General features: G+C 47.3%; 1 protein-coding gene across 1 annotated transcript in view; it reads right to left on the bottom strand.

Moving 5' to 3' along the window:
- Window positions 1-567: 567 nt before the first annotated feature.
- hs3st3b1b (heparan sulfate (glucosamine) 3-O-sulfotransferase 3B1b) overlaps window positions 568-12,790 on the bottom strand; it is a 30,595-nt gene continuing 18,372 nt past the window's right edge. Inside the window, exon 2 of the mRNA XM_084079189.1 lies at window positions 568-2,245. Within this exon, the coding sequence (XP_083935315.1) occupies window positions 1,624-2,245 (622 nt within the window). The 3' untranslated portion in view covers window positions 568-1,623. The remainder of the gene's footprint in view (window positions 2,246-12,790) is intronic.

Here is a 12,790-nt window from a genome sequence, read left to right as displayed (position 1 = left end):
CTGTCTGCGATCTGAGACCTAGGGGGGCCTACAGCGGACTCCTGTTTGATGGTGTGTTGTTTCAGTGAAGCGCGGGCCGTGGTTGTCTTGTCTTTACTACCATCTTATCTCTCTTTTTTTTATGCTCTACATCATGCAGATAGATAGGCCTCTGAGCTCCCATGCAGCCACACGCCGAAGCCCATGGTCTATAATGGCCTACAAAGCCAAAGTGCAGTAACTACGCCAATCATCATTATGAACTGATAAAAGGGTTTAAAAGTGTTACAATTGGTCAGCCAAATGGGTTACTATAAGTGATTTTACACTAATTGTATGTCTGTTCTTGAGGTAATTGTTTATCCTCCGAAATCTGACCTTTGGGATACACAAGTAAGTCGGTGTGTCCAAAAATATAGTTACTGCACTTTGGCTTAATAGGGCAGTACAACTTACTTGTTGTACGATGGTGACACTCACTGAAAACAGCCGATCTGCAAGCTCACAACGCGTCGCCATGCGACCCGTTGTGAGCTTGCTGATCGTCTGTTTTCGGTATATACATTAAGCATGAGAATCTCTGTGCCTCCTCAAACAAATCAAGTGGCATCTCCCGGAAATTTGATTGCGACTTTGGGTGACCCGCCCTGATCCACATGCTCACGCAAGCACAGAACCAGAGACTGGCGAGTCAGAGAGCCGACGGTCCCCTCTTAATGGGCAGTAAAGAGAGCGTATACGCCCCGATCGATGGCTCCGGTTACCTTAACTCCATTAGCATAATGCTTAACATGGGACCTTATGCTAGTCCTAGAATAGGATTTAACCTTTGATGGATGGGCTATTCATTAGAGCGGGGCAGCAGGAGCTCAGCCCAATGAAAGGGGCCGCGGCACCGTATACTTTAAGCATGAGTGACACAATGAGGATCAATTAGGTCTTATTGATCTACCTGTTATTGAGTGGAAAGGGACATGAGATCAGCTGCTTAGGGGCCAACTCCAGGGCAAGAGGAAGAAGAATAGACTGCGTCGAGCTTAAAAAAAAACCTACGCGGAGGAGGAGACGTGGAGCTCAGAGCGGGGCGGACGTGAAGAGGACGGATCACAGTGATCATGAATGTAGGAATCCGAAGGCTGAAGTACTGTATGTACTCCTGGCTGTGGGGTGTGTACGTGTCCTCTGAGTCTCTGAGAACGCTCTGTACCCGTATAATAATAACGGCTGCTTTTACATTATTCACCTTCCTCCTTTTGCTTCAGTCGTCACAGATTATCTGCATTATGGAGCACCAACAACAAACTCCACTGGAGTTTCTATTACAGGACGGAGAGGAGAGGAGAGAGAGAGCGAGAGACAATGCAAAATGAAAATGAGGAATGTAAAAAAAAAAAAAGAAGAACAAAAGAAATGTGGGCCAGATGTTATGTACAAATATGGTTAGGCAGCTTAGTGAATTAATTGCTTAGAAATAAAAATAAATTATTATAAAATAGATTTCTGTACATTTTACATATATATATATATATAGCAATGTCTCAACATCTTGCCGTTGAATTGCAGAAAGACGACAAAAAAAAACGTTGACAAAAACGAATGAACCGTGTCCGTTACGCGGGGGGGCTCTCCCGCCCGCCGTGTCAATCAATCGTCCCAACCAAAGTTATGCCCCGTCATCTGGTAGAACTTCATGTTGAAGGGCCTGTAGAAGTCCCGTAGGCGCTGCACCACCTCGGGGTCAATGTTGGGGTGGGTCCGCCCTTTGGTCTTGCCCAGGCAGTGGGGCTTGCTGCTGCCCTCGGCCTTCTTGAGGCAGGGGAAGCCCTTGGTCTGGTTGAAGTAGAAGTGTTTGTCCGTGATGATCCTCTTGAGCCCCAGGAAGTCCTGCACGCGGCCCAGCTCTCCAGCGGGGTCGCTGATGAGCCGCTCGCCGCTCACGAACAGGATCTGCTCCATGGGGAAGTACTGCAGCCAGTTGTCCAGGTGCTTGGCGTAGATGCCGATCTGGATGGCGCTCCACGACGTGTCGATGAGGCCCGTGGTCCTGTTCTTGAAGGTCAGGCTCTCGAAGGAGGGGATGTCGGGCTTCTTGGACAGCGTCTGCGTGTAGTCGGAGATGGCCCGCGTCACCGGGTCCCGCACCACCACGATCACCTTGGTGTCCCGGGACATGGCCGAGATGCGGGCCGGAGCCTCCCGGGTCACGAAGTAGCTGGGGGTCTTTTCCATGGTGATCTGGCCCTCCAGGGTCTTGGGCATCAGCTCCCTGAAGACAAAGAGAAGGAGAAGAGGGGGAAATCGGTTCAATAAAATGTACACACACACACACACACAAACACACACAGGTGGAAAGTAACAAAGCACATTTACTCAAGTACTGTACTTAAGCACAATTTTGAGGCATTTTTACTTTACTGGAGTATTTCCAAGTTTCAGTACTTTTACTTCTACTCATTGGCGTACGCCTTGCATAATGTAATCAAGCGGACGGGGGAGCGTAATCAATGACTCATCGAGAGGCTGACTACTTGGCCTTATTACAGGGCTCAAAAACCTATTAGTGCAGGCAGTTCTCCAACGTAAACACACACGCTCAACTCAAGCAAAAACATACACTCCAGGCAGAAAGCACTCCCTATCCCACCACGCTCGGCCCGTATAGATATTTTCATTATTCATTCCATAATCTGCACAGAGCGGAAGACACTTTACTGGGGGATTTCTATACATGATCTATGGTGAATGTAGCCGTATTAAGAAATGAAAGGGTCCATTTCTACCACGTCTTATTCAGGACCATGGTTCTCTCTAAACTGTCCACTGATGTGTTGCTCTGTTATTCTTCTGTTATTCTTCAATGCGATTCATAGAGACGAATGCCTATAGATTATACCTAGTTTACGTGCCAAAAATAGCAGATGTACAAGCTCACAATGTGTCCCGTCTGTGACACGTTGTGCGAGCTTGTAGATAGGCTATTTCCGAAGCTTAAGAGTAAGAGTCGGGCTTACCCCATTAAAACTGGGTTATTTTATATATATATATATGCTATAAAATAGCAGATATACAACTCACAGCGCGTCGCTTCATGCCGTGAGCTTGTACATCTGCTATTTGTGAACATTTTTGAAAAATCTTGAAAGTGTTGAATAATTTAGAATTACGAAAAAGTTTGAGAACTACTGATTCAGAATGCATCTGTAGAATCGGCCTCAGGTCTCCAGGGTTAAGAATACCTAACAGCAGTTCTGTTCTGTCATTGCCTGTGAATAAGGGGGCCATGAGCTAAAACGCAGGCTTGATGCCCTGGTTTCCACCTCACTGAGCCTGGCCTCACTTCGCTGATGCACTCGTCTGGGTCCCTAATGGCTCGGGTTAGCCAGGGCGGCTTTAGTCCCTCCGAAATCTACCCGTTTGTGCTCTCGCTCTTGCCCGTAACCACTTAGGGGGCCAGGCGGGCAAGCAGGAGCAGAGCGACGGACAGGCGGCCTAATCTGAGTTTCACTGAGTCAGCTATCGTTCTGCCAGTGGAAGGAGAAGTTCAAGCTGCAGAGCTTTAACAGGGACCAAGAACTTTTCTTTTCTTTTTTTTTTCCTTTTGGAAATGCAATCTGTTTCTGACAGGAGTAGATGGGGGTGGGGAGGGGGGGGGAGTGACAGGGATGTACAGCCGGTGGGGTCACACAGATACGTTTACACACAGCCCTATAATCAAGAGGCATTTGAGAGGAACCCGTTCTGAATGAAGAGAGAACGAACGAGCGCTACCGCCGCTGCCAAAGCGGGGTTTTGGCTTTCATGAGTATATATGGCAGCGGACAATCATAGGAGAGTGGATTACGGGCGCGGGAGATAAGCGGGTTTTTTGAGCGACACCATGACACCGTGATCCCCTTTCCCTCCTCCTGCTACGAGCCTGGACGGGCTCCAGGCTTCGAGGGTTGAAGGGGAACGAGCTGCTCTGATGCAAGCAACACGCAACGGGATCACGCGTGTTGCTCGTGTTAAAAGGTGAGCGGCTCCGACTCTGACCTGGTGGGGGGGATTACAGGGATTCGTGCGGTTGCAGTAACCCCGCCCGCAGATGCCGTTCGCCAATACATGTCGAAACGTACACGACTATGCCGGCTAATGCGTGGCAGGCAGGCAGCGGGACAATGGCAGGGTAGAGATAACCCATGCAGAGCGGTGTATCGGGCACAACACATTGGCAGAGATAAGACCCCTGTTAGCCCATTGTTGCTTGGAGTACCCCCCTCTGTTCATGCTGGAGCAAAGCTACTGCACCATTGTGAGGAAGGAGTACTCCCCCCATCATCTGCAATCCCACTGAAGAGTGTTTACATGCTGACATTGGTCAAAATAAAACAATAGGATAAAAAGACACCGATCCTACAATGTTAAAGGAGTAGTTCACCCAAAAAAAATACTTATTTTCTATCAATTGTACACCCCATGAAGTCTTGAATTCATGTTTTTTTTTCTCTCATTCCTAAGCCAATAATTTGATTACTGGTGGAAAGATGCTAATGAATCTGGTAGGAGACACAAAGTAGACTAATGATTGGCTTAGGAAAACGACAAAAACAAACCAAAATCCATGAATTCATGGCTTCATGGGGCGTGTAAATGATAGAAAATAAGTAATCTTTTGGGTGAACTACTCCTTTAAGAGACCTTTGACCACATGGACAGAATAGACACACGGTTACGCGGTTGCTTTCGGCTTCCGCAAAAGAGCGCAAAGAACACGTTGTCTGTTCTGTCCACCGGCACATCATGCCATTCCTCCAGTAATAACTCTAAAAGCTGGGGTTTGAAATCTAGTTCATGTCCACCCTCAACTCATGGCTAATTCATGGAGCACAGCGGCTTCTCCATCAGCGCACACGTATATTTTCGGAGTGGAGGATGGAGAAGGAAGGAGGGAGGGAGGGACAAGGGAGGGAGGGAGGGGGGGAAGGGGGTTTTACAATATGGAGGGTGATTTCAGGTAATAGCTGGAGATGGATTATGGAAATGTTGTTGGCAGATTTGTGTGTAGCTCCTAATGTAGCGCCAGTGATCTAATTATGATAATATCTACTTGATTGCTGACACGTCAGCAAGGGTTGAATGAGGCAAACGGGACGGAGAAAGGGAGGGGGTTGGTTTCTGCGGCTGCGGTTTCCGAGAGCTCATTAACGGCCAATTGAAAATCAAAAGAGATAGGTCTTGCAGGCTCGGCGCACATGACATATCTTTACGCAAAAGCCGCCGAAACCGTTTCTGAAGATATGACGGCAAAATACGTTATCTTCAAACAAAATGTCTTCTATATCCAGTCTTTATGCCCTTAAGCCCTATTTCAAAAATAGCACCAATTCTTTTTTGCCGATTTAGTAATTTTTCAATAGCCATTTTTGAAAATGTTCGCCTATATAATGACATGGGCCCCAAATTGGGGACGCCTGATTGAAGTGGTTAACCAGTTTATAAGGCGCTCTTGACTGTCTTCAGGGAATATTTATAAACCAGAGGCGCTGCATGGCCTTAAAACTACTCACTATTAGCCATTCTTGTGTCGCTGCCCACAAGCCGTTATTCCTCGCTCTGACACACACAAAAAAAGCGTCCAGAGCCAACAAACAGAACAAGGCCAATGGCGTCCCATCTAATCCGATTTCAACATCACAATGCATGAGGAGGAGGAGGCCCGAGTTTACAATGTGCACGGAGATAGATTATGCTGATCCCAGCTCAGGGAATCCTTCTTGGAAATCAAAAAATGTTGGGTAGGGGTTGGAGGAGCGTAAAACATATGGTTGAGTGGAGAGAGGAAAGAGAGAGAGAGAGATGGACCCCTAAAAAACGCGCCAAATTCACAAGAGGAAGTGGAACAAACGCTCATAAAAAAGGAACCCTCAACCTCTTGACTTTCACCCCTTCACTCAGTGAAGAGTCCCATAGAGGCAGAGAGGGGTGGATGAGAGGGGAAAACAGAATAGAGAAGGGAAGGGAGGAGGAGGAGTGAGGTTTTTTTTTCAGCTCCTTCAGCGAGGACAAGTAGCTCTCGGAGGAACAATGCCTATTATGCTCTTTTTTTGATTTATGAGGTGCTGCTTTTAAAGGTTCCGTCAGCAAACAGGCCAATCCGTGTGACACCGTGGAGCTCCTCTTTTTGGCCCTCGCCATTCTTTTGAAAGTGAGCCATTGTCCTTTTAGGCGCTGAGGGGTTGAACAGGGCATGCGGTCAGGGGCACAAGGAAAAGGGTGGGGGGGAGGCAGGGTGGAGAGCCAACAGTGGTGAGGGTGGGGGGTGCAGGGGGGGCTCTGTTATCGAGGGGGTCTGAGTGGAAACACTTCTAACATCCTCAGAGTTGAGGAGCCCTTTTGGTGGGGGGAGCGGGGGGGGGCTCTGAAGTGGAACGTGTGCCGGGGAATTTTTGGCCGGCGGGACTTTGCGAGGAGGCCCTCCTCTTGTTCTGCGTACTGTTCGCCGTGCACCGAGGGGAGAGACGCATGCAAACTACTAGCCAGAGGTGGAAAAAGTACTCACATTTCTTAGTTAAGTAAAAGTATCAATACTGCACTGTGTAGAAATACTCTGTTACAAGTAAAAGTCCGGGATTCAAAAAGGACTTGAGCAAAAGTACAGAAGTGTTGGCATCAAAATGTACTTAAAGTACCAAAAGTAGAAAGAGCTCATTAGGCAGAATGTCCCATTTCACAAGTTTTCAAATGTATAAAACTCGTTTGAAAATAGCAGATCTACAAGCTCACAATGCGTCGCATCGCGACGCATTGTGAGCTTGTAGATCGGCTATTTTCAAATGGCCGAAATGTATATAGGGCTGAAGTGGTTACTGTAAACCTACAAAGTAACTAGTTACTAAAGTTTGAACTAAATATTTGCCTCTGAGATGTAGTGGAGTAGAAGTAAAAGTAGTAAAAATTGGAAATATTCCTGTAGAGTAAAAATACCTCAAAATTGTACTAAAGTACAGTACTTGAGTAAATGCACTTTGTTACTTTACACAACTACCGCTACTAGCCTCGCTCGCGCCATAGCCCTGTATACCACCCAAAACAAATCAGAGATGGGTGAGTGCGGCTGACGCACGCGGTGCTAGCCTACCTACAGCCGTGGGGCCTAATTAGCATGTTGTTGTCTTTGACTCTATCCTTGCGGAGCAGAAAAGGCTGGCCTGTTTGGTTTTTAGATCTGCTTTTACAACATATTAAAAACCCCAGATACCTTTTTTGCTGTTGTTTTCTCCTCCCACCCCTCGCCCCCCCCTGCCCTCCCTCCCCCTGCTTTGCTCATGTACAGTAGACGATATTTGCCAAGTTGAAAGGCATGCCAAAAACGGCGATAAGACACGAAGCAGAACCCTTCCTCCTCCTCCGTCACATGTTCGGCATCAAACAGAGGAGGGAGACCCTTTGGCTGGCGTTTTTTTTAAAACGGCCCTCATCCCCATCGGAGATAAAGGCACAAGCCGAAGGAAAGGGGGTTATTTCTGTCTGCCACATCTACCTCCCTCCTGTCACGTTTGATGTGATGATAACAGGCCGCCGCTGTGTTTCTGTGCTCCTAACACACAAAAAAAAAACACTGGTCGGTTTTTCCAAGAACAAAAAGGAAAAAGCCATTTAGTGCACGTCTCTCTCTCTCTCTTGGATAAGAGCCTCAATGCGATTTGATCCCTTGCCTGTTAGTGTAAAGCATTTGCATGTCAAAGCACACGTTGTGCCTCAAGTTGCCTCATTTGAGTGCAAGGCAAATGGAGTGGGGTTAGTTTGTATCCATCGGAGAGTACAGGACAGGGCGTGGCTTGGCAGGTTGTTTGGTTTCTATGACTTGAGGACATTGTAGTGACGTCGGGGCCCCCCCAGGGGAGGCGGCACCGGCCGACATAAACAGCTCTTATAGACCGAGCAGCAAGCACGTTGAGCTGTCTGAGTATAAAGCCAACCACAAGCCAACCGACCGCCGGGCAATTGCTTCCGGACCTCAGAATCTATGAAGAGAGAGCGAGCGCCAAACAGGGATTCACTTCCACTCGCGAAAAGTGCTGAGTTTGCCTGTGCTCTATTAGGGACACTTTCTCAAGTGAAAAACTTCCGCCTCTAAATGCTCTCTCGCTCTCTCTGTCATCTCTTCCATTCCTAAAGTAGCTATTGATCTTAAAAAATGCGGTCCACGACCCGGAGGCAATCAGAAGGGCCTTGAGGTCTGATAGCCAAGTGACACTTCACAAGTGAGACGAGGAGGAAATGAGAAGGGCCACACTGTGAAAGACTCCCTTTCTTTTTTTTTCAAAGGCGTCTCTTCTACCCCGAGCCCTTCGTTCACATTTGAGTGAAATACAAAGGGACATCTTTATTCCTTATTGGCCCGATAAGGCTCTTAAAAGCCGGTTGTTTCCCTCGGAGGCGTTAAGTGTTAAACGTTGAGCTGGTTGTGAACTATTCCCTCCCTGGTCAACAAGCAAGCGTAATTGTGTAAAAGTGATGCTTTATGTGGCTTACATGACCATATATGGCATGCCATGTATAGCCCATTGACAAATGCCGACCATTTTCCAAAGCAGAAAAATGGTCTATGTTTATGTTCAATATGCTGTGAAGAGATAAGGACATAGTATACCGAGGTATGACCCTTTAACCACATGAACCCTATTTTCCCTGTTCTGGGCATGTCATCCGGCAAAAAAAAAGATAAACTTTTTGTCGCAGAGATTTGGTGTAGAGGGAAGAAATGAGGGAACCAAGTACAGACCCCTAGAGTTTTAAGTGTTTAAAGTTATCAAGGCGTTCTAGTCAAGTCAATACCCCCAAAAAATGCATGCGTTTTGAATTCTTTATCTCTAGCAGATGGAGGGTATGTTTTAGTTTTTCTTTTCACGTATACTAGGCACCACATTATGGCCGGAGGGATGATGCAAAACATGCTCCAGAAGAGAGGATGCTCTGCGTGATTGTTTTTTAAGGGAAACACATTTAAAATTCTCAACAGCGGGAAATAAATCTCTTGATGAATAAAAAATCCTCAAGGCTTCCGTAGTACAGCGCTCTAAAGCTGCTCCACTCACAGTAGGGGAGAGAAGACTGCATAGCAACGGTATGGAACACAAACACATACACACGCAGACAGACAGGCGCGCGCACACACACACACACATGCACACATCTACAACGTTGTAATTTCTAAGCTGCGATGAGACACACACAGAACAGAAGCCAGACGTTTTGAAATACACCCCACGGAGCGAGCCTGGAGCCTGTGACGTTCTATATAAGCACAGAGAGAGCGATGGCTGGGGCTATAAACTAAGAAAAAAAGAATAAAGAAGGATGCTTTATGACACAAGCCACTTGAGCCCCGCTGATATGGAGAGAGAGAGGGAGGACAGACTCTCTGCCACACAGTCAGTCAGTCATTTAACTCCAGTCTAGAGGCCTCTCATCCGCTCTCTCTGCTCAGCTCCCAAGTATCTCTGGAGTGGATGCTAGGTGCTGGTATGTGAACCACTTAGAGCTTCCTGACACTGAGAAGATCCAGAGATCTCTGCTTAAAAGTGAGATCCTGCAGAAGTCAAAGGGTATATGTGTGTTTGTGTGTGAGTGTGCAGTCAGTTCACGTTCATGTGTGCACATATATTTGTGTGTGAGCGTGTGTGTGCTAGCAGCACACGCATATACTGTACCTATGTGCCTACATACAGTAGAAAAAGATTAACAATAGAGGTTCCGCTACACGTGTCAATACATCCAGGGCTGGATTTAGGGTTGTGGAGACCCCTGGGCTTGAGTCATTGATGAGGCCCCCCCTACCACAAAATGATAAACTACACTAAACCCCCAGTCGGGGGCCCAATGGTAAATCCGGTCCTGAATACATCTGCCTACATAAGACATTAATTGCAATTCGCAACTTGCCGCTTTGTAGATCAGCTATTTTCTGGGCAAAAAAACATGTGGTGTGGAGGTAAGAAAGGAGGGGGTCAGGTATAAACCCCTGGGGGACGTACCCCGGTCCAAGAAGGACATATAGGGTTTAAGTGGTTAAGTCTCCCTATACCCTACGTGCTTTGTTTGCGTCCGCCTGCGACCATTTGCGCCTCAAAGTGAGTAAATAACTCATGTTGGCAGTGCGATGAACCCTATATGATACTACAGCTCCATTAGCCCTGTCGGAGTCACCTGTCCGTCCGCCAAGGGTTCCTCTTAAGGCCTGAGGTTTCACATTAACAGCCTACCGTCGACTATTGGTGTCACTGGAAACTGTAAGGGTGGAAGCCCCTTTTTAAAGAGTCTATCTGTCTGTCTGCTGCATGGCAGGGCGGGGGATTAATAATGTAGGTCTGGCCTAGTATCACAGACTTTGACCCCAATGCTGTCCTGCTTGAGACAGACAGCACACAAATCATCATGTATCTTCCGAGCTCTCAGTAAGGACGGATCGTTCCTTTCCCTGACACATTATTGGGGATAGTCTTGCATAGCCATGAGACAATCTGAGCTCTACGGTGATCTCAGAGGTTGACACCAAGGTCACAAATCAGAGGCACTTGCCCGAAAAGTAAATCGTGGTTGGTAAATTTTGAATGAGCATTCATTTTAACACTTATTTTTTTTACTTTACTTGTGAATTCTGGGACTGTGCGATATGGACATACCTCAATATCTATGCCAAATATCTCAATTGCTAAACAATATCATATCACTTCTAAACAAGGCTTTTTTATATTGCTGCTACAAATCCCACAGTAACTTATACAAAGTATGGGGGAAAGTGATTTATATACAACGTCTTTTGTTTTCAGCCGTGCTCTGGATAAAAGTAGCATTTGAAAAAAAAAACTTAAACCACATAGTTACTGGACTGTGACTGAAGGTCCAAATATTTTAACGCAAACCCATGATTTCCGTCTTACTAGGAAACACATAAATACATAAAATGCCCCAAGCCTTACATCTACCGCAATTATGATAAGAAAGTCGGGGGAGGCAAATGGTTATAGGGAGGGAGCGGACATCCAAAAAAATGTTGAGTTATAGAACCGGTGGATTTGTTTGATAAATGTCACTTCATGGACCCTAGATTTAATCGGCGAGCATCAGCTCTGGAGTCTGGAGGGCAGTCTGGGAAAGAAGTGACCCCTCCATAAAACATACAATTACTGTGGGAGCCGTCCGACAGGAGGCATCCATCCATCATACCCTCTGGAAACACACTGGGAGCTCCGGAACCAGCCCGGCAGAGTGCATTTTTATCCTACAATTCACTCTCTCTCTGTGTGTGTGTGTGTGTGTGTGTGTGTGTGTGTGTGTGTGTGTGTGTGTGTGTGTGTGTGTGTGTGTGTGTGTGTGTGTGTGTGTGTGTGTGTGTGTGTGTGTGTGTGTGTGTGTGTGTGTGTGTGTGTGTGTGTGTGTGTGTGTGGGTGCGTGAGAGAGCGAGGGAGTGAGAGGAGAGAGGTGATCGAAAAAGAGTCAGAAAGAAGAGAGAGCGGAGAGACAGAGAGAGAAAGAGAGAAACACGGACATGGAGAGTGAAATCGAGTGGAAAGAGAGAATGGAGAGAGAGAATGGAGAGAGAGAGAGAGAGAGAGAGAGAGAGAGAGAGAGAGTGGGGTTTGGTGTTGTGGTCACGGTTCCATCCTTTGGGTTCAGGGGCCCCGCGGGGCCCCATCAGCGTGGTTTTCAAGGAGAACATCAGATACAACGAAAGTAACACAAGAACAAACAACTTAGAAACCCGACCGCCTCCACACAATGTCACGCACGGCCTCGCCTGCTGAGTGTCACGAGACAACGGCAACAACACACCGACACCGTTATTTAGGCTACTGCTGCATGCTAGGCCACAGACCCCCAGATACCCCCCCCACCCCCACCTCTCCGGTCAACTTCACCGAGGTCTGGGGGTGTTGACGGAACATTCTCTCCTTTCATTTCACCGCAGCCGTCTGTCGGCGTGGCGATGGGACTGCGTCCCAGATGTAAGACATCCACAGCTCACTTTGAATGGAGAAGGATGGGAGAGTCGAGTGCAGCCGAGGACTGGACTGGATCACTAGATCCCTGGTACTCAGAGTGGGGGTCCCGGAACAACCCCCCAGGGGTCCTTGAGTGGGTCCCCTGCTAAATGATTGATAGAACCAAATAGACCCTTATGGGTCTGTAACTCATCAAGTGTATACATGGAACCAGGTGGACGCTTTGGGTCCATATTTACACTGAGGATTTTACAGTGTAGACTGGGGTCCCAGAAATTGAATTGGTATCAAATGGGGGTCCGTGGATTAACACATATCAAACTGGGGGGCTTTGAAATGATAAGGGTTTGAGAATCACTGGTTGCCAGATAACTCTGGAGCAATGCCACAGAGTTATAAATAAAAGAGCAGGGTAGGTGAAATGTACCTGTTCCATTGTTCCTCCCTACGTGCCTCTGTGGCTCCCTGGCTTTCAGGGTTTTCGGTTAAGAGAGGTTTTCTTTCTCTATCTCTGCTGTCTGGTAACACTTAACACAACAACTCACCGCTTTGTCTGACACGCGACACCCAGATCCATCACCCGACACCTTTGTTTGCGATCCAGCTTCTCGCCATGCTCGCAAGCTGCCACACCACACCAGTGTTGCCATGTCATGCCATGACTTTGGCCTTGCTTTTCTGTAGAGTAGCTTGTAAATTATTATGAGCTCGAATAGCCGCTGCATAAACCACTCAAGTGGCTTATAGTCACTTCAATTGGGCTCGTTTCCATAGACCTGGTTTGCTATTTTCTCTCGCAAAATCTGGCAACGCTGACAGCCACACAA

This window comes from Gymnoscopelus microlampas (assembly GCF_963454915.1).
Source record: "Gymnoscopelus microlampas genome assembly, chromosome: 14".
NCBI classification, from domain to species: domain Eukaryota; kingdom Metazoa; phylum Chordata; class Actinopteri; order Myctophiformes; family Myctophidae; genus Gymnoscopelus; species Gymnoscopelus microlampas.
Note: the sequence above shows the minus strand (reverse complement) of the source record. Positions and strands in the feature narration are given on the sequence as shown.